Source organism: Mizuhopecten yessoensis, unplaced genomic scaffold (genome assembly GCF_002113885.1).
Source record: "Mizuhopecten yessoensis strain PY_sf001 unplaced genomic scaffold, ASM211388v2 scaffold7147, whole genome shotgun sequence".
In the NCBI taxonomy this organism is placed as follows: Eukaryota; Metazoa; Mollusca; class Bivalvia; order Pectinida; family Pectinidae; genus Mizuhopecten; species Mizuhopecten yessoensis.
The window spans coordinates 784,624-807,907 of NW_018406904.1; the positions used below are offsets into that span (position 1 = coordinate 784,624).

Genomic DNA, 23,284 nt, shown 5'->3' on the forward strand with positions numbered 1-23,284 from the left:
TGACACTGGAAGAAATTATGAACAAATGAGAACTGATATAGATAATAGTGTAAACTTATAAACTCAATATCACTTTTCTTTGATACCATTGTTTACGCTCTTATGTCTAGGGACACATAAAGAATTTAGATACAGGTAAAAGCAAAATAAATGAGATGAACATTTGTGTAAAAAAACTAATTAAACCAGGCCATGTATGAAATTACTATATTCAACTTAATTACCCATCCAACCGGGTTAATCATCAGAAGAAATTGTTTTGGTAATTATAGATGTTAACTGACACGAATAAAATATGGTTTAGACATAACTGAACTAAATTAAATTATAAAATAAATACGAACATTATAACTCTTAAAACAAGAACATTAAATTTATCCTTTTCAATCATTCCTATTCTTCATAGAGCCAAATACAAAACCATTATCAACACTGTGTTTTAATAAATTCGCGATGACATGAATTATATTATTATTATAATATCTATATTGTAATGGATATAAATTAATAAGTAAGCTTATTTTGCAATTAAATTACGGATATCTAATAATCTTATAAACATCAACACCGATTACGAAACTAAAACGGAGACTTATGACAGCATGCCTACATTTATAAAGAGACGTTTTGTTCGCATTTCCAATATTTCTCTGTCTATTGAGGGGTAAACAATTATTATCAATTTCAGATAAGCATACATGTAATTGTAATATTGTTTACTAGCTCTAATACCTCAAAGTGTGTTTTTTCATATAGTGTGCAAAGAATTCTGGACTTTGTTATAAATAATAATCAAATGGAAACCATTTCCTTTTAACTCATTTAATGTCTCCAACAATCTACGATATAAGTAGCTTAAATAAACCAATTAACCAGATTTGATCTCAAACACGATTAGGAAAATTACAAAAATAGGAAAAACAAACGGAAAGATACCCACGAAAAAATATCGAAGGAGAAACAAGTTACTCTGGAAATAGGGAGTTATGTGTGACACACGATGAACATAGCTTTCATCGTGAAAGTAATCATAATCACAGAACATAAATAATTGACGATGTATAATTATTGACCGGCATAAAAGGGTGTATGGTTACTATCACAGGAAATGTGAAAGGGGACATGTTTGAAAAAGGAATTCAACCCCAACATCCTAGTATATTCATTGGAGGCGGAGGCTTTGGAGTTACAAACCTTGGGTAGTAATTATGTCTGCACACTGAAATGAGATGACAGCCTGTACTGTTCGGTGAAATAGTGTGTTACCTACTCCGAGTTAGTCAAGGATTTGTTGTAGACTTTCGAAAATGACCGAGCTGTGTAATATGGGCATAATAATCCCCGAAAGTCATAACTGGTTGAGAAAGATCCGTTTGACTGAGAGATCATTATAGTAAATGAATAAAGTATGCAAGAGTTATCTTTCTTCAATTAAAAAAAAAAGCTTGATAATTTAAAAAAAGTTAGAAATATCAAATGACACATAATATTGATCATGTTGATATCTTATCAGTACACATAATTTAGCCGATATTTAACTTTTCCTATCATATAATGTAACGTGTTACATACCAGAAATCGAAACCGATCGAAACTAACAGACTGGTTTCCAAGTATTTCATAAATTTACCCATAATCCATAACTCTTTGTTTGCGTATTGTTATGGTGAGTTACACGTCACTCTCGTACCAGGTAAGATATGTAACGGATATACCTAGACGGAACAGGGTGTGTATTAAGTGAACTTTGTCAAGAACTGGATTGTGTTTCTGGAAGAAATATAGACTTTAACAAAACCAGGTAGAGAATTGTAACGTATATGTATTTCGCATTTTCGATTCATAATAATTGGTTTGATCTGATTCGAGTTGAAAAGGCTTAAGGTATTTCAAACAGTGTCAGCATATATAGTATGTGATGGGCTAATAACTTTTCCTCAAAATGAAAAAAATATGGAAGTTGGTTTGTATACCAATGTCAAGAAAAATGTCAATAATTTGTTGAAAATAGTGTTGCTTTTGTCTGAAAAGTAACTTTTGAATGCAGAATTTGCGTGGCGCAAAATTGAATTGAGTATTATGATTCATGAAAAAAATTACCTATCCATGCATTCCTGAAGTATCCGTGTATTCACTATTATCAAGAAAAATGTTAGAAAATGTGTCAAATCTCCAGAATAATGGCATATATTTCAACTGAATAAATCACAACTGAGCACAAAGCCAACAAGGCTGACTGAGGTTGGACAAAACATGCAAAGCAAGTGAGAACTTACCTGTACATCATTCAAAACACTACAGGTTCTCACTCAGGTAAATATAGATTGACTTGTATTAATAGCCTTGATAGCTTCATGAATTGTTGTAAAACATCCGATTAAAATACATGCCACCATTCTTGTCATTTAAATGTGAAATACACCTGTGGTTCGGTCCTGAAAAACGATATCTTAAATAATCGATAGTCTGCACAATTGTTGTACACACTAGATCAACAATGGCCATGTCTGTGCTGTTTTTAATGTTGGGCACTTGACTCAGGATTTTGAAATGTGGCAAACGTGAATAGAGACACAGCAAGGATTTGTTTTAACAACAGGCTGAGTGTAAACACTGGGTCATTCTGTTTACAACCCAAATGTACAGCACTGTTACCCATAATATTACGTATCACAGCGATCAATATTTACTAAAAAACCAAAGTCATTAACTCATCCTAAAATCTGAAACGTTATCAAAGACACGAATGTGTCCTTCAAAGCAGTCAGTGGGAAATCCGGTTTGTCTGTACGTTATAATCATAACGATCCATCTACACCATAAAATTACACAGGGCAATATTGAAGCCGTAGAAGTTTTCAAATAAGAATTGTGCTATGCGTAGAATATTTGTATGGAAGGGAAAATCGTAACATAGTGTAAATATTATATTAAACGACACACAAGAGTGAAAATCTTAAAAAAAAAATACGACACACGTTAGAGAGTGTAACTCTTATAAATGCGACACAACTAAGATAGTGTAAATCTAATATAAAACGACACAGCTAAGATAGTGTAAATCTAATATAAAACGACACAGTTAAGATAGTGTAAATCTGATATGATACGACACACGACAGAGTTTAAATCGTATAAAATACGGCTCAGGTTAGAGTGTAAATCTTATAAAAAATACGACACACGTAAAAGTAGGTAGTATTGCTATAAAAGCAGTATGTTGGTGACTTTTAGTAGCATGCTGTAACCTAGGAAACTGCAAATGATCTCTAGTTTCAGTAACCAAGGAAACTGCAAATTATATTTAGTATCAGTGACCTAGGAAACTGCAAACCATATTTAGTTTATATAATAAATAATATGAAGTTTTTGGCGGAAAAAAGTTGTCACAATGGGACCAGATTGTAATTTTATATTTTCTAGAGAGATGATTTGTCTTTGTTTGCTGAAATCTGAAATCTGTAGTAATTTGACGCTCCTTGAATATTAGGAAAACGTATTTGATTATATTTTTGTGTTTATATTCTTTCAGCATCTGCAAATTCACTGGTACGGAAAATAAAGAACGTAACGATGGACTCAACATTGTATTATGGTACCAGCATAGATGCAGTAGATAGAAATGTTGCAGGAATATGGAGGCAGGGGTTACTCAACACCACGCCATACTACGGACAGGTAGGAAGCAATTTTAATGACTGGCGAAAACCTGTTTCGAAATTTGCTCTAAAAGAAGACGACCTTGCTCAACGCCTTCGAAAAAACGTATACATAGGAGAATACGATATATCGGACGAACTTTGGCAGAAATCCTGCGGTGTTGTAGATGAAATAACGCGATTCTTTCATGTCACACTGAAGAAAGTAGCTTCAAGGTATTATCCTGGCCTCAGTTTTGGAGATTTTGTGAAGCAGGGTAGTTCTCGGGAGGGTTTGAAAATTCGACACCCCGACGAGTTTGATATGATTCTTCCATTCACCATTGAAGGAGTTAACATACACGCTGTTCCAGCTCTCGATAAAAACGGACAGCTAATTCCGGCACACATGAAACTACAGATTTCAGATTATGCACAGATTCAGAATGTCATTTATGGCAGCCAGTATCAATCGCTGAAAATTAACGGCGTATTTGAAAATTGTGGCACTGATCTGGTTCTCAACGCAATGTGCTTCCAGACGCGGGTTATATCATCCATCATGGATACCACCATAGCAGAGATACAGAAAGAAATCGACGCGAAGAACAGGAGTCGAGTTTGTTTTTTTACACTCAGTAAAACAAGCGTGTTTCCGCCAACGTATAGATTTAAAATAACATTAGAAAGTGTTGCTGGTTTTGATGAACTCACTCATGCTCAAACTGTGTTCTCGTCATGTCAAGCTTCCAGGAGAGTGGTGTATGGAGAAGCTGCATCTCCAGTGTGGAACGCTATGCACAAAGAGATTGAATTCGATATTGTGCCGGGGCTGCTGCTGCGCATCGATTCCGTCCCTAATTCGGACGGCATGTTTTTTTATTACAAATGATAGATACGCCGTCATGAAGTGGATCCACAAAGGACGTTACGCGGATGATTATCCTGAGCCGAATCTGCTTTGGAGGGAGAGCACGTGCGGGTACGAGAAGGATATACTCGTTGACCGTAGTGGGGATGAAAGTGACGTCTACATCCTGACAGCTTGTAGGATATTAAAGGCCTACTTAAACGGCTGGGGTAACTCCTCACAACTATGTAGTCTTCTTTCGTCATACCACATCAAGAACATCGCGATCCACTGTATTCTTCTGAAGCTGCGCGTTTCTGGCGTCAAGGAAGGTTTGGGTTACCTCATTGCGTTCCTGGAGATAGGTCTTGAAATGGAGTTCTTGCCACATTATTTCTACGGAAATCCTAACATTTCCAAAATGTTTCCAGAATTATCAGAAAACGCTAACCAGAGACGTCTCAACCTGTTCAGAAAAATCCCTCATGACCATTTTGCACAGGCCATACTTTCACTGAGACGGATGAAAGCCGTTTTACACGATTTGTTTACCGAAAGTAGTCACCTTGGTAACCACCGGATAATCGACTCCTTCAGAAACCTTTGCTCTGAAACCACAAGTGGCAGTCGGGTGCTGGTGTGAGTCCTTGCTCGTGCAGACATTGATTAGTAGTCATGCTCATCATATAGGGAAAGAATTCTTTTGGACAAGGACATTTGCATGAGCATGAACAACTGATGATGTTGATTCATATTGAACAATTTTGAACAAGGGAACGAAAACTGAAACCCGCAATTTTCTCGTGCCTTCATTTGATGTCTGATTTTTAAAAATATGTATCATCAAATTGTGTTAAGGTTTCCTTAAGCTGAAGTGATACACATTCTCGAATCAGTATCACACTGTATACATCCTCACGGGGTGTACTAGTTGTATCATCATCTTAGCAGGTGATATATAACTGTTTCTGTTGATATGTTCATTGTATATTGTAGTATTACATTACGAGTAAGTAGCATAGTGAAATATGCTATGGACAAATTGCCATCAAGGATTCAAATGAAGTTCGATGTTATAGATTATAATCATAAATGTGTCTTGTAGTTTTGTTGAACTACCCGAGTTTCCGATGTGAGGACATACAGTTACGTGGATGTGACCTATATTTACGTGGTGGGTGTCATGTCATGATACATTGTGACGTCACAATACAACCTACCAAAATTGACGCCAAAATAAACAAGCCACTTTGAAGTCGTCATTTGAGGAACAACAAAGGACAACAAAAAAAAACAGATACATGTACATAGTTGATGCATGATTATAGCAACAGACAAACATTTTCTTTGTTTTTCATACAACGATCTGTGTTGTTAGAACAATTTAACCAGATCTTAATATGTTGATTAACATTGATTCGTTTGACTCTCTTTATACAATTTCTTCTGTAGCTTGATATAGATATATACATTGCTGAAAGTTGTTTAATATTGATAATTAATATTTGCATTTCCCAATTGCATAAAAAAACCTGTACATATTCGGTATTGGTGGAGATTCATTTATCATTGTTTACCGATTTTCTCCTATCTCTTCGTAAATGAAATTAAATTATCCAACCTATCATGCATATACAAAGGATAAAAATATGGGTTCATATTTTGAGGCAAAATCCGAGTTTTGTCGAGGGATTTAAAACCAAATTATGTACACGAAAATATGTTATTTTGCTCCTTAATGTACATAATTTACATATAACTGAGTTATTTTCTTGCATCGCTCACCGATTTATTTGATAGAGATGTTTAGGAGCCATCTTGTGACAAAATTGCAATTTCTTTAGTTCTGACCCAATTTTAAAATTGTTCATTCTACTGGGGACAGCGCATCACGGTTTGGTTCATACTGAAAGTATTTTACTTGGGCAAATCATTGATTTACACGGCTTGTTCACCGAATGTAATCACCTTGGTAACTGTCAGAGTTTCGGTTTCTTCAGAAACCTCTGCACTCTGTATGATGAAGACACAAGTGGCAGATGCCTGCTGATGTAACTGATGCAGACATTGATTGGTAGCCATGCTCATCAGATAGGGAAAGATGGCTTTTGGACAAGGAAGTGTGCATGAGCATGAACAACTGATGAAGTTGATTCCTATTGAACAAGGGGACAAAACTAAAAATTGTAATGTATATTGCTACACGTGACTTATTACTACAAATGTAAATGTATGTGATTGTTTATTGTAGTATTATTTCACTAGCATGGGGGTATATTGTAGAATAATTATAACAGTAGATGGTGTATTGTTTAATTCAACTTGCAGATTATACATTGTTGTATACCTTTACTAGTAGGTGTAACATTGTCATATCGTTTTGCCAGTTGATGGTACATTGTATCTTCTCCCATCTCTTGGTATGAAAGACACACGTGCATCATGTGGAACATCACAATGCATGGGTGCACTCACTGACCTGTACTTTTATGACGTCACAATGAGATAACGGGATGTTGCTATGACGTCACAATTGAAAGTGCGTCAAAATAACGTTTGACTGACTGGCAATCCTGCCGTTTGCAAGTGACAACACCCTCAAGACAATATTTTGTGTAAAGGCTTGCCCTGTTTGTCATTCCACGGATGTTTTAATGGTATACTTATGGTATACCGTACTTTTTCTGCTCTTTCAAAATACAGTTTGTGTAATCGTTATTTTGTAACTTTGCCATATTTAGTGTTTTCTATGTACAGTTTTGCCAAACTTTCGGTTAGAACGTGGAAGAAAAAGCGGCAATTGTTATGTATGTATGAGGGATATGGATAATCGACCTTTTGGAGCAGAATTCCGTATAAGAACCTCAGCAAATCTTCGGTTCTGACCCATCTTCTATACCTTTAGGTAGGATATCAATATCCCACACACTTATATATGATAAACTCTGTTAATCATTTTACAATCAAATGTTATATTATAAACACTAGTAGGTGGTATGTTATGGTACCGTTATACTGGTTGATGATATATATTGTATTATAACTTTACTAGTAGGGGTATTGTGAATATAGTGTTGCCAATATATGGAGTATTGTATGATTTTACAAATAAATAGTGTATTGTATAATTTTATAAATAGAAAGTGTATAGTAGTTTACCTCACTATCATGCACATAAATAGGATAGAAATGCCACAACCAAAGGAACATGTTTATGTACAAACAAATAATGTACACAAAAATGTGATCTATCGCTCCTAACTGTACATAACTTACATATGATGTTCTTACATAGCTTACCGATTTCTTTGATAGAGATGTTTAGTTGCCATCTTGTGACAAAATATCAATTTCTTTAGTTCTGACCCAATTTTGGAATTGGTCATGCTATTTGGAACAGCGCATCACGGATTTGTTAATACTGAAAGTATTTAACTTGGAAAGATTATTTATATGACCACAATAAATGAAGATCAATTACTTTAACTGGAAAATGTAATTCAGCACAATAGATTGAAATGACGTCAAACTTTGAAAAATGGACTGTCCGTTCGAATTTGCCATACAGAACTATATATACAGCAGAAAGCACGATCAAAAGTCGGCTAATTTTTCACGCTAGATTATTGTTGTCATCAGATCTCGCGGAGTGGCGGCGGTCGCCTCCTGTGTATGTAGTTGCTTATATCGCTTAATGGAATCTGAAAATTCAAATCAAATGGAAGCCAACACGGACGGAATTCAGTTTTTCATCTTGAAATGAAATTCAAAAAATACCAACGGTAAACATTGATAGTATATTAGCGAAATAATAAAATAAAATGTCATCAGTTTGACAAGAGGCTTAAACTGTGATATTTTGCCAGATTATGAAAACAAAAGATAATTAGAATTAGATAATAATGTATGATTTCAATTATTATTGGAAATAAAGGCTTATCTATCAGAGCACCTGGGAGTGTAACCTTTTTGTTGATTAACAATGCCTGCCTGTCAATGCTAATTGCTTCTCTATCCTGAAATGATTTGGTGTAGACTTTGTGTTCGAATTCATCCAAATGTATGAACACTGTTGGAGATATTTTTGCTCTATTTAAAAGTTATGACTTTCTTAGCTGCAGTGTGACAACAGTATACGTTTCAATATATAGACTTTGTTGACACAGGGCTTGGTGTGTTCGGTTTCCTTTCCAATAACCTAAATGGAGTTCTGGATGGATGCTTCAGTTTTTAGTATACCCGATAACCTACGTTGAGTTCGAGATGTAGGCTTCAGTTTCTAGCATGCCCGATTACAAAAGTAATGTTCCGGATGGAATCTTCTGTTTTGAGCATGCCCCATAACTAAAGTGGAGTTAGGGATGTAGGCTTCAGTTTTTTAGTATACCCGATAATCCAAATGGATTGAAGGATGTAGGCTTCAGATTTTAGCATACCCTATAAACAAAGTGGAGTTAGGGATGTAGATTTCAGTTTTTAGTATACCCGATAAACAAAACGGAGCTAGAAATGTAGATTTCGGTTTTTAGGGTATCCGATAACCAAAGTGAAGTTTGGGATGAAGGCTTCAGTTTTTAGCATGCTTTATAAGGAAAGTAATGTTCGGAATGCAGGCTCCAGTTTCTACCGTGCTTGATAACCAAAGAAGAGTTAGGAATGCAGGCTTCTAGTATGCCCGATAGCCAAAGTTGAGATCGGGATGGTGCTACGAAACGTTTAGCGTGCCGGATCATTTAAAGCAGAACTATTGTATACTTACACAAGTCTATTGTATAGTTACACAAAATGAATTCTATAGTTACACAAAAAAAATGTATAGTTACACAAATTAATTGTATAGTTACACACAAAACATTTTTTTTTTTTTTTTATATAATTGTATCCTTTATTTGATAAATAATGCATATTTTACCATTTTGAACAAATACAGATTTTATGGTGGATAACTATTTTGAAAAACGAGACGCATGACACCGAAAGGAAGCATACTCCCTTAAAAGTTAAAAAGCGTGCCCCACATAAGTTTTATCATAAGGGTGATGCAAACCAGATTGGGAGAGTCAAGATTCTGAATGTTGGTATTCTCGCTGCCCCAAATTTATATTACATTTACAGAAAAAAATATACACACAGAATTTAACATTATATTAGCTTCTGACATGCTTGTTTTAAATGATGTTAGACTCTGAATTTAAAATAACTTAGACACTTTACTTCTCATTCACAGGACGTATAAGTGTATAGACGCCTGCGTTCACAGGAAAACGAGAAGCCTGTTTTGACATTTAACAGATGAAATTTAGGTGTTAAAATTTAATGAGGTATATTGTAAATGTTTTCAACCCCAGCCCGATGTGGTAGGATATCTGATCACTGCGTTAAGTGGTACTGGCCTTTTTCACTTGCTCTTGCCAAAAAAATGTTATGATGCATTCAAAATTATCAGAGCAAGGTGAAAGTGAAAAACTCATTGGCAATTTAGACTGAAATAACTTATTAGTATCAGAATATATGAATATACATCCGTACGTAGACCATGAATAGGGTAAGACAACGTCAGATAAACACACTGTAACACATTGTATATCTATGATTCGTATTTATAGTGTTACAAATGGACATGTTTAAATATTGTAACTGCGGTAATAAAACCATTTTTAAAAATATGCAACTTAATTTCTTCATTTACCATTCATAGTACGACCTTCAGGAGGGTCAAAATCGATTTATAATATTCCATTCGTTACATTGATGTTTATAGGTGATATGTAACATATGAGGTGTGCGATAGGAGGGAAGCGATATAGAAATTACACAGAATATATGCAGTGACGTGAATTAGTGAAATAAAAAAAACCTGCATTAGTAAACAAAGAAATAATAAAAAGGACATGGCGAACCATCAACAATGGAAACCAATTTCAAGACATCGAAGGAAAAGGAGTTATCATGCACCTATTTAGCAATTGAAGGTAATACTATGTCCTCCAGAATAGTAATAGTTTATAGCACCACATATAGCAGCCGTCGTGATCTTTAATGGCGGTATTCTATAACACAGGGACTTGAGTTTAATCGTCAGAAAATAAAAAATAAAATCGAAAAAAACAAGAACAAAAACAAAACAAACAAACAAAAAAGCAAAGGGCCGGTCCTGATCCTGATACCTAGTACCTGAACCTAACTCTGATAATTTTTTTTTTTTTTTTTTTTTTATCAATATTGATTTTACCAATCAGGTTCGGGCCGGGTCAATTATCTTCTTTTTTTCCCCTTATGGCTAAGCACAAGTAACTGTGACTGTTTTAAGGATTAGCGTTTAAAGTGGAACCCCATTTCTAAACTGATTTGTGCTGAATTACCAGATCTGAGACACTTTATACAGCTTCTTGTGGAATTGCAGATCAACCGCAGATAAGGGTAGATGAACGTTATTTAAACGCCATTCATTTTGTTGATAAATTCTTAATTTTTAATGTGAAGTTACCAGTTAGGCTGCTGGAAGGGAGGAAACTCTTAAAGTATTCCTAGTTTTTTGGATTAGTAAAGTTTAAAGGGAGATAACTTTTATCAACACACATCATTGATGTAGTGCCCCATCGTAAATATAAGTATTCAATACTGTGTTATTTTGAACAGTACATCGACAATAAAATGTAGCCCTATGTAACTCTAGTAGACTCTATTATGTATTGAGCTGGATGTGTTCATTATGGTCAACGGTGGTGAAAAGATTAATGTCAATTACTTAATTTTCAGGAGTTATTCCATATTATGGTTAGTAATGAAATTTTTATAAAACTATCGACATCAACACTAGTTTAAATATTATGGATTTAAAGTAAGCATGACCACAGAAAGAGAAAATGGATACATAATACCGACAAAGCACAATGAAAATATATTTACGGCAGTATACACAAAGACACAACGTTAGATAAGAACAAAAATATTAAGACAAAAAACGGACAACCCAAAATAAAAGTAAAGAACCATTTCTTTGCCGACTTTCCTCCCCTCTCTTAGTCCTTTATTTATCGATAATACGGCTCAACTAAGATTTTTTCAAAAAGACAAAATAGCTGTAAGTCGTTCTTTGCATACCGTATCTATTACCATTTTTTTTAAAGAAGACAGGAATTATGTCGAATTTAAGAATTAGCAGTAGTAAATACGGTGCAAATAAAAGATATGTTAAAGCAGCCTTTCCCACTGCAGGCAAAAGACTGTAAACCTCTCCCCAGTGTCGTTTTAGGTATAACTGTAGCACAGGGTCGGTTTCCTTGACCAGGTATCTTAGTAGGTTAAAGATATGGTGTGACAATTTGAGGTCCAGAGTTTGAAATTTACACTCAAAACACTGTTGTTGATAATAGTTTTTCCTAAATCACTTTTCATAAAAATCCCCAAGGTATGGTTTTCTTTAGAGAAATGATTTACCAAAGTTATAGTCATGCTGGTGGAAAACACCGTTCCCAGTGCATAGTAACAGGTTTGACAGTGGTACGGAGTTCCGTAAATAAACTACAGATTGGGTAAGCATACAACAAATAATGTTGATTTACCGTAGTCACCAAGCTACTGTAACAGCAAATTTAGTGTTTGATAAGGAACGAAAAAAAAATCTTATTGTTACCTTTTAACAGGAAAACTGTTGCGCAAATATGACAAATGGTATTATTAATTACATCCTATCATCAAAACTACTTTGTTAATTGTATCAGAAAGTATAATCATTACAATTAATTATTACAGATCGCATTATACTTATTTTTGCGTAAGTTTACGTTACGTATGAAATACGAGTATCTCGGAGACAATTTGTAATGTAAGATCCGTTTCACTTACCTCAGATGACGCCGCCAGTAACGACAGTATCAACACAATATACCTGTGCGAATCTCAAAACACCGAATAGTTATCCCTTATTTACTGTAAATTACTTAATTATACATTGAGTAAAACGTGAATTTAATTTGTTTTCTTGCAATTTAAATAAAGTATCGGCCGATAGTTCCTATCTCAATGCCAGTAAATATAAGTACAAGCGAAATTAGAAATGGACCAATAAAACGACATTATTAGCCGATTGCACAGCATTTTGAAACGTAAGAAATAATCCAAGATCAATATTTTCAAAATATCAATCACACATGTGCTTAGAAGACAACGAAATCTCAACAATTGGGGTAATATTTTTCAGGTGAAAAAGTCGACAAATTCTCACTCATTCTTGACCTAAACAAATACCCTCGTGTTAAAATGTTGAAATAATTCAAAAAGTGATGATTTAATAGTTAAGGACAAACAACAGATACATAGTGTACAACCATAAATAATAGAATTTGTAGATGTTAGATACAATCTGCAAAAATGACAGGCCACGACACTATTAAAATAGGTAATCGTTTCCTTCATGTCGTACACTCAGTAGTTCAATACGTGTGAAACCGTTTTTTCATTAACACAATTTTGATACCTAACTGGCGTTTTAAAAGTTTAAATGAAGTTTGTAAAGTTAACAATGATTAAATACACCGAAATGATTTTAAAGCAGCTCCAGAACATCTATATTTCAGCCACTGCTTTTAGAATTAATCTGAATGTTTCTTACATAAGATCTTTCTCATTGTTATCATTCCCATGAACAGTAGTAGTGTTGTCTCCGTGTCGGCTTCAGGGTGATACTGACGCTTGGACGGGTACCTCTTCCCATACTTCATGTTACAGGGAAACAGAACCAGAGCAGACAATGGGATCCTTGGAGTTATTGGAGAAAACTTTAAATGAAGTCTTTCATTCCTATCGGTACATGTATAACATATTTCTTGTTAAACCGGTCTATGTCCATGTCCATTTGTCCTGATCGGTCAGTCCAACCCTAAGCCAGCGGTGTCGTAAAGACTTTGTCTATAACTAGCTGTCCACATAATACATTTCCTGTACCGCATCTCGTTTAAAACTTGCAGAAACTATTCTGCATTCCATATATTTATTGGATTGTCAGTTCATGTATTGGTGATTTAAAATGACAATTTAACGATTTGCTGAATTGTCCTCAACTTCTATTGGGATAGTGTGTTTTTATATTTACACAATATTATATTTTTTTGTGATTAATGTCCGATGCACCCTGGCACATACAAAATTCGAGACATTCGAGACTGATTTTAGTATATAGTTTCGTGTTAATTTACACATTTCAATATTTAGCGATCGTTAAACAGACTCACTGCTTGAACACCATTCATTTTATCAAGGAAAGTGTATATGACTTTTTGTAATTGTTGCTTTTGATCATACAAATCATCGCAAATGCCTTATTTGCAAAAATGACTTAAATACTTAATTGCATACCATTCTTCACTATCTATATATCGTAAAAGATAAAACAGCGAAGAGTTAATAATAAGTCGAACTCAAAATCGATGACACTTGGGCAAATTATGAACAAATGAGAACTGATATAGATAATAGTGTAAACTTATAAACTCAATATCACTTTTCTTTGATACTTTTGTTTACGCTCTAATGTCTAGGGACACATAAAGAATTTGGATACAGGTAAAAGCAAGATAAATGAGATGAACATTTGTGTAAAAAAACTAATTAAACCAGGCCATGTATGAAATTACTATATTCAACTTAATTACCCAACCAACGGGTTAAACTCAATCAGTTACTTAACTAATCCCTAATATCGTGTTCTGTCTTTCTTTCTAAACAGTTTTTTATGTACATAGTCATGCTATCATTGCAAAGTTTTACATGTATTATCAGTTAAGCTTGTTATGAACGGTAGGAAGGACAATGTATAAGTACAATTGTATTTGTTTCTCAATCATCAGAATAAAATGTTTTTGTAATTATAGATGTTAATTGATACGAATAAAATATGGTTTAAACTAAGCTGAACTAAACTAAATTACAAAATGAATACGAACATTATAACTTTTACAACAAGAACATTAAATTTATCCTTTTCAATCATTCCTATTCCTCATAGAGCCAAAAAAACCCATTATCAACACTGTGTTTGAACAAATTCGCGATGACATGAATTATATTATTATTATAATATCTATATTGTAATGGAGATAAATTAATAAGTAAGCTTATTTTGCAATTAAATTACGGATATCAAATAATCTGATAAACATCAACACCGATTACAAAACTAAAACAGAGACTTGTGAATGCATGCCTATTATAAAGAGACGATTTGTTCGCATTTCCAATATTTCTCTGTCTATTGAGGGGTAAACAATTATTATCAATTTCAGATAAGCATACATGTAATTGTAATATTGTTTACTAGCTCTTATACCTCATAGTGGTTTTTTTCGTATCGTGTGCAAAGAATTCTGGACTTTGTTATAAATAATAATCAAATGGAAACCATTTCCTTCTAACTTATTTAATGTCTCCAACAATCTACGATATAAGTAGCTTAAATAAACCAATTAACCAGATTTGATCTCAAACACGATTAGGAAAATTACAAAAATAAGAAAAACAAACGGAAAGATACCCACGAAAAAAACTCGAAGGAGCAACAAGGTACTCTGGAAGTAGGGAGTTCCGTGTGACACACGATGAACATAGCTTTCATCGAGAAAGTAATCATAATCACAGAACATAAATAATTGACGATGTATAATTATTGACCGGCATAAAAGGGTCAATGGTTTCTATCACAGGAAATGTGAAAGGGGACATGTTTGAAAAAAGAATTCAACCCCAACATCCTAGTATATTCATTGATGCGGAGGCTTTGTAGTTACAAACCTTGGGTAGTAATTATGTCTGCACACTGAAGTAAAATGACAGCCTGTACTTTTCGGTGAAATAGTGTGTTACCTACTCCGAGTTAGTCGAGGATTTGTTGTAGAATTTCGAAAATGACCGAGCTGTGTAATATGGGCATAATAATCCCCGAAAGTCATAACTGGTTAAGAAAGATCCGTTTGACTGAGAGATCATTGTAGTTAATGAATTATTTATGCAAGAGTTATCTTTCCTCAAATAAAAAAACCCTTGATAATTTAAAAAAAGTGAGAAATATCCAAAGAAACATAATATTGATCATGTTGATATCTTATCAGTACACATAATTTAGTCGATATTTAATTTTTCCTATTATAATGATGATGCTATCATATAATGTAACGTGTTACATACCAGAAATCGAAACCGATCGAAACTAACTGACTGGTTTACAAGTATTTCATAAATTTACCCACAATCCATGACTCTTTGTTTGCGTATTTTTATGATGAGTTACACGTCACACTCGTACCAGATAAGATATATAACGGATATACCTAGACGGAACAGGGTGTGTTTTACGTGAACTTTGTCAAGAACTGGATTGTGTTTCTGGAAGAAATATAGACTTTAACAAAACAGGTACAGAATTGTAACGTACATGTATTTCGCACTTTCTATTGATAATTATTGGTTTGATCTGATTCGAGTTTAGAAGGCTTAAGGTATTTCTTACAGTGTCAGCGTATATAGTATGTGATGGGCTAATAACTTTTCCTCAAAATGAAAAAAAATTATGGAAGTTGGTTTGTATACCAATGTCAAGAAAAATGTCAATAATTTGTTGAAAATAGTGTTGCTTTTGTCTGAAAAGTAACTTTTGAATGCAGAATTTGCGTGGCGCAAAATTGTATTGAGTACTATGATTCATGAAAAAACTTACCTATCCATGCATTCCTGAAGTATCCGTGTATTCACTATTATCGAGAAAAATGTTAGAAAATGTGTCAAATCTCCAGAATAATGGCATATATTTCAACTGAATAAATCACAACTGAGCACAAAGCCAACAAGGCTGACTGAGGTTGGACAAAACATGCAAAGCAAGTGAGAACTTACCTGTACACCATTCAAAACACTACAGGTTCTCACTCAGGTAAATATAGATTGACTTGTATTAATAGCCTTGATAGCTTCATAAAATATTTTAAAACATCCGATTAAAATACATGCAACCATTCTTGTCATTTAAATGTGACATACACATGTGGTTCGGTTCTGAAAACGAGATCTTAAATAATCGATAGGCTGAAAAACTGTTGTACACACTAGATCAACAAAGGACATGTCTGTGCTGTTTTTGAACTTTTGACTCAGGATTTTGAAATATGGCATACATGTACGTGAATCGAGACACAGCAAGGATTTGTTTTAACAACAATGCGAACACTGGCTCATATTGTTTACAACCCAAATATACAGCACTGTTACCCATGATATTACATATCACAGCGATCAATATTTAATAAACAATCAAAATTATTAACTCATCCTAAAAACTGAAACGTTATCAAAGACACGAATGTGTCCTTCAAAGCAGTCAGTGAGACATCCGGTTTGTCTGTACGGTAACATCTTAACGACCCATCTACACTATAAAATAATGCTGGGCAGTATGGAAGCCGTAAAAGCATTTTAGATAAGAATTGTGCTATGCGTAGTATATTTTTGTATGGAAAGGAAAATCGTAAGATAGTGTAAATATTATATTAAACGACACATAAGAGTGAACATCTTATAAAAAATACGACACACGTTAGAGAATTTAACTCTTATATAAAAAAAAAGACACACGTAAGATAATGTTCATCTAATATAAAACAACACACGTAAGATATTGTTCATCTGATATAAAACAACACACGTAAAAGAGTTTAAATCTTATATAATACAACACACGTAAGAGAGTTTAAATCTTATATAATACAACACGCTTAAAAGATTTTAAATCTTATATAATACAACACACGTAAGAGAGTGTAAATCTTATATAAAACGAGACAGGTAAGATAATATAAATCTTATATAATACAACACACGTAAGAAAATGTACATATTGCATACAATTACACACGTTAGAGAGTGATAATCTTATATAATACGACACACGTTAGAGAGTGGTAATCTTATATAAAACGACACACGTGAGAGTGTAAATTTCATATAATACGACACATGTACGATGTAAATCTTATAAGATAGGACACAGGTAAGAGTGTAAATCTTATGAAAATACGACACACGTAAGAGTAGGTAGAATTGCTATAAAACCAGTATGTTGGTGACTTCTAGTATCATGCAGTAACCTAGGAAACTGCAATTGATTTGTTGCATCAGTAACCTAGGCAATTGTTAATGATCTCTAGAATCATTATCATGGAGGAATGTAAGTGATCTCTAGTATCAGTAACTTTCTAGCAATAGTAACCAGGGAGAGTGAAAATGATATTTAGTATCAGAAACCTTGAAGAGTTCAAATTATCTCTAGTTTCAGTAAACAAGAACAGTGTAAACAATTTCTAGAATCAGTAACCTAGGAAACCGGTAATGATTTTTAATATCAGTTATTTTGGATAGTGTAAATAATTTTAGTATCAGTTAACTAGGAGAGTGTAAATGATATCTGGTATCAGTAACATAGGAAACTGCTACTGATCTTTAATATCACTAATATTAGATAGTATAAATGATTTTTAGATTTTTATGATAACATAGGAAAGTGTAAATGAACTATGGTATCAGTAGCATAGGACAGCGCAAACGATCATTATTATCAGTTATCAAAGAAACTGCAAATGATTATTATTAATAGTAACCTAGGAAACTGAAAATGATCTTTAGTATCAGTAACCTAGGAAACTGCAAACTATATTTAGTTTACATCATAAATAATATGAAGTTCTTGGCGGAAAAAAATTGTCATAATGGGACCCGATTGTATTAGTGCATTTTCTAGAGGGATGATTTGTCTTTTTTCTGAAATATGAAGTAACGTTCTTTGAATATTAGGAAAACGTATTTATATATTTGTGTTTATATTCTTTTAGCATATGCCACTTCATTGGTACGGAAAACAAAGAAAGTGACGATGGGCTCAACATGGTCTTATGGTACCAGCATAGATGCAGTAGATAGAAATGTTGAAGGAATATGGACGGAGGGATTACGAAACACAACGCCAGACTACGGACAGGTAGGAAGCAATTTTAATGGCTGGCGAAAACCTGTTTCGAAATTTGCTCGAAATGAAGTCACGCTTGCTGAACGCCTTCGAGAAAACGTTTACATAGGAGAATACGATATATCGGACGAACTTTGGCAGAAATCCTGCGGTGTTGTAGATGAAATAACGCGATTCTTTCATGTCACACTGAAGAAAGTAACTTCAAGGTATTATCCTGGCCTCAGTTTTGGTGATTTTGTGAAGCAGGGTAGTTCTCGCGAGGGTTTGAAAATTCGACACCCCGACGAGTTTGATATGATTCTTCCATTCACCATTGAAGGAGTTGATATACACGCTGTTCCAGCTCTCGATAGAAGCGGAGAGCTGATTCCGGCACACATGAAACTACAGATTACAAAATATACACAGATTCAGAATGTCATGAATGGCAGCCGGTACCAATCGCTGAAAAATAACGGCGTATTTGAAAAGTGTGGCACTGATCTGTTTCTTAACGCAATGTGCTTCCAGACGCGGGTAGTATCATCCATCATGGATACCACCATAGCAGAGATACAGAAAGAAATCGACACGAAGAACAGGAATCAAGCTTGCTTTTTTACACTCAGTAAAACAAGCGTGTTTCCGCCAACGTATAGATTCAAAATAAAAATAGATGCTGATTTTGATGAACTCTCAATTTTTTTCCGGTTTATTTCAACGCTTAGGGACATTGTATATGAAGAAGCTGCAACTCCAATGTGGAACGCCACGCACACAGTGATTGAGTTCGATATTGTGCCGGGGCTGCTACTTCAAACCGATTCTGTCCCTAATCCAGACAGCTGGTGGTTTTCAATGACATGTGATAGATACGCCGTCATGAAGTGGATCCACAAAGGACGTTACGCGGATGATTATTCTGAGCCGAATCTGCTTTGGAGGGAGAGCTCGTGCGGGTACGAGAAGCATATAATCGATGTCAGTAGAAGGAACAAAAGTGACGTCTACATCCTGACAGCTTGTAGGATATTAAAGGCCTACTTAGACGGCTTGGGGAACTCCTCACAACTATGTAGTCTTCTATCGTCCTACCACATCAAGAACATCGCGATCCACTGTATTCTTCTTCAGCTGCGCGTTTCTGGCGTCAAGGAAGCTTTGGGTTACCTCATTGCGTTCCTGGAGATAGGTCTTGAAATGAAGTTCTTGCCACATTATTTCTACGGAAATCCTTACATTTCGAACATGTTTCCGAAATTATCAGAAAACGCTAACCAGAGACGTCTCAACCTGTTCAGAAAAATCCCTCATGACCACTTTGCACAGGCCATACTTTCAATGAGGCGGATGAAAGCCGATTTACACGATTTGTTTACCGAAAGTAGTCATCTTGGTAACCACCGGAGTATCGACTCCTTCAGAAACCTCTGCTCTGAAGACACAAGTGGCAGATGCCTGCTGATGTGAGTCTTCACTGGTGCAGACATTGATTATTAGTCATGCTCATCATATAGGGAAAGAATGCTTTTGGACAAGGAAATTTGCATGAGCATAAACAACTGATGATGTTGATTCATATTGAACAATTTTGAACAAGGGAACGAAAACTGAAACCCGCAATTTTCTCATACCTTCATTTGATGTCTGATTTTTAAAAATATGTATCATCAAATTGTGTTAAGGTTTCCTTAAGCTGAAGTGATACAAATTCTCGAATCAGTATCACACTGTGTATATCCTCACGGAGTGTACTAGCTGTATCATCACCTAAGCAGGTGATACATAACTGGTTTTTGTTTATATGTTCATTGTATATTGTAGTATTACATTACGAGTAAGTAGCATAGTGAATTACACTATGGACAAATTGCCATCAAGGATTCAAATGAAGTTCGATGTTATAGATTATAATCATAAATGTGTTTTGCAGTTTTGTTGAACTACCCGAGTTCCCGATGTGAGGACATGCAGTTAGGTGGATTTGACCTATATTTACGTGGCGGGTGTCATGTCATGATACATTTTGACGTCACAATACAACCTACCAAAATTGACGCCAAAATAAACAATCCACTTTTAGGTCATCATTTGAGGAACAACAAAGGACAACAAATACAGATACATGTACATAGTTGCAGGCATGACTTTAGCAACAGACTTTTGACAAACATTTTCTTTGTTTTTCATGCAACGATCTGTGTTGTTAGAAACATTTAACCAGGTCTTAATATATCGATTAACATTGATTCTTTTGACTCTCTTTATACAATGTATGTCTTCTGTAGCTTGATCTAGATATATACATTGCAGAAAGTTGTTTAATATTGTTAATTAATATTTGCATTTCCCAACTGCATACAAAAAACTTTATATATTCGGTATTGGTGAAGATTCAGTTATCATTGTTTACCACTTTTCTCCTATCTTTTCGTAAATAAAATAAAAGTATCCACCCTATCATGCATATACAAATGATAAAAATAAAGGTACACATTTTGAGTCAAAAACCGAGCTTTGTCGAGGGATTTAAAACCAAATTATGTACACAAAAATATGTGATGTCGCTCCTTTCTGTACATAGTTTACATATAACTGAGCTATTTTCTTACATCGCTTACCGATTTATTTGATAGAGATGTTTAGCAGTCATCTTGTGACAAAATTGCAATTTCTTTAGTTCTGACCAAATTTTGAATTGTTCATTTTACTGGGGACAGCGCATCTACTGTTTGGTTTATACTGACAGTACTTTACTTGGGCAAATCATCGATGAGACCACAATAAATGAAATCGATTACTTAAACTGAAAAATGAAAATTTAGGAAGATAGGTTGAAATGACGACATTTAATTTTTTTGCATTATGACGTTATGTCCATGAAGTGAACGGTTTATCTTTTTCTGTAATGAAAGATGTAAAAGACACTAGTTAACGTTGAAAGCAATGATTAAATGAAAATGGACTGTCTATTCGAATCATACAGCAAATGGCACGATCAACAGTCGTCTAAATTTCACGCTAGATTGTTGATGTCATCAGATCTCACGGAGTGTCAGTGGCCGTATACAGTGCATGCTGTTGCTAACATCGCTTAATGCAATCTGAAAAATAAAATGATCAAGATGGAAGCTAACATAGACGGAATTTAATTCTATATCTTGAAATAAAATACAAGAAATACCAACGGTAAAACATTGATAGTTCATTAACGAAATGATAAAATTAAATGTCATCAGTTTGACCAGAGGGCTAAAATTGGACATTTTGTCAATTTATGAAAATAAAAGATAATTAGAATTAGACAATAAGGTATGATTTCAATTTTTATTTGAAATAAAGGCTTATCTATCAGAGCACCTGGGAGTGTAACTTTTTTGTTAATTAACAATGCCTGCATTTCTATGCTAATTGCCTCTCTATGTTAACATTCCTTACTCTCTTGTTATTCTGTGTGAGTATTTGGTGTAGACTTTGTGTCCGAATTCATCCTGATGTATGAACACTGTTGGGGATATATTTGCTCTGTTTTACAGTTATGACTTTCTTAGCTGCAGTGTGACACCAGTATCAGGTTTAATACAAAGAGTTTGTTGACAAATGGCTTGGTGTGTTCTGTTCTCTTTCCAATAACCTAAATGAGTTCGGGATGGAGGCTTAAGATTTTGACATGCCTGATAACCAAAATGTAGTTAGGGATGGATGCTTCAGTTTTTAGTATATTCGATAACCAACGCTGGGTTCGGGATGAAGGCTTCAGTTTCTAGCAAGCCCGAAAATAAAAGATGAGTTAGGAATGTTTGCTTCATATTCTAGCATGCTTGATAACCAAAGTGGCATTTGGGATCAATACTTAGGTTTCTAGCATGTCCGATAACAAGTTTTGAGATGGGGATGGTGCTACAAAACGTTTAGCATGCCGGATCATTTAAAGCAGAACTAGTTGATAGTTACACAAGTCTATGGTATAGTTACGCATTGGAATTGTATAGTTTAACAAAAAAATGTAAAGTTACACACAAGGCATAAATAATCGACGATGTATAATCATTGACCGGCATAAAAGGGTGTATGGTTACTATCACAGGAATTGTGACATGTTTAAAAAAGAATTCAACCCCATCATCCTAGTATATTCATTGGAGGCGGAGGCTTTGGAGTTACAAACCTTGGGTAATAAATATGTCTGCACACTGAAGTGCGATGATAGCCTGTACATCTCGGTGAAATAGTGTGTTACCTACTCCGTGTCAAGGATTTGTTGTAGACTTTCGAAAATGACCAAGCTGCGCTATTGGGGCATACTAATACCCGAAAGCCATAGCTGGTTAAGAACGATCCGTTTAACTTAGAGTGATTTAGATATTTTACAAATTAGCAAATTTAATTATAATAAATAGAACTGTACTAAAGTTTCTGCTTTATCAATCATCCTGTCACGACAATAGCTATTTCAGCATCTAATTGTATTTGTTTGGCACTTATGATCTATTTAGGTGACACAGCTTTACAAGCAAACACCATACACTTTATACTGACAACAGGTTAACCATTTGTTGCGATTATCCTAAATGGTGAAGGTTAAAAAGGGATTAACCATTTTAAAGGACTTTGGTAATGCTTTCTTCACTTGGGCGAACGTTTAATACTAGGGCCAAAAGTGACAATATATTTTCAAGAAGGACGTTAGAGATAAACGCTTGTTAGGAAATTGTGAGAAAATAAAGAAAGATCCCAAATGCTGAAATAGGTGCAGCAGACCTATTTTTATCGTGTTGTGTTTCATGTAGAGGGCACAAAAGCGAA

The 23,284-nt window shown here is 34.5% G+C and overlaps 3 protein-coding genes across 3 annotated transcripts in view; all 3 read left to right on the plus strand.

Moving 5' to 3' along the window:
- Positions 1 to 8,254, plus strand: part of LOC110453163 — a 32,661-nt gene extending 24,407 nt beyond the window's left edge. Inside the window, exon 3 of the mRNA XM_021502015.1 lies at positions 6,555 to 8,254. The gene's annotated coding sequence lies outside the window, so the exon portion shown is untranslated. The remainder of the gene's footprint in view (positions 1 to 6,554) is intronic.
- On the plus strand, positions 1,667 to 8,254 carry LOC110453165. Its single transcript, XM_021502016.1, has 2 exons — positions 1,667 to 1,693; positions 3,533 to 8,254. Exon 2 carries the CDS (start codon positions 3,574 to 3,576, stop codon positions 4,528 to 4,530), a length of 957 nt encoding a protein of 318 aa, XP_021357691.1. The 5' UTR covers positions 1,667 to 1,693; positions 3,533 to 3,573; the 3' UTR covers positions 4,531 to 8,254.
- Positions 8,255 to 15,760: 7,506 nt separating this feature from the next.
- Positions 15,761 to 20,895, plus strand: LOC110453174. Its single transcript, XM_021502024.1, has 2 exons — positions 15,761 to 15,897; positions 18,363 to 20,895. Exon 2 carries the CDS (start codon positions 18,404 to 18,406, stop codon positions 19,946 to 19,948), a length of 1,545 nt encoding a protein of 514 aa, XP_021357699.1. The 5' UTR covers positions 15,761 to 15,897; positions 18,363 to 18,403; the 3' UTR covers positions 19,949 to 20,895.
- Positions 20,896 to 23,284: the final 2,389 nt, after the last annotated feature.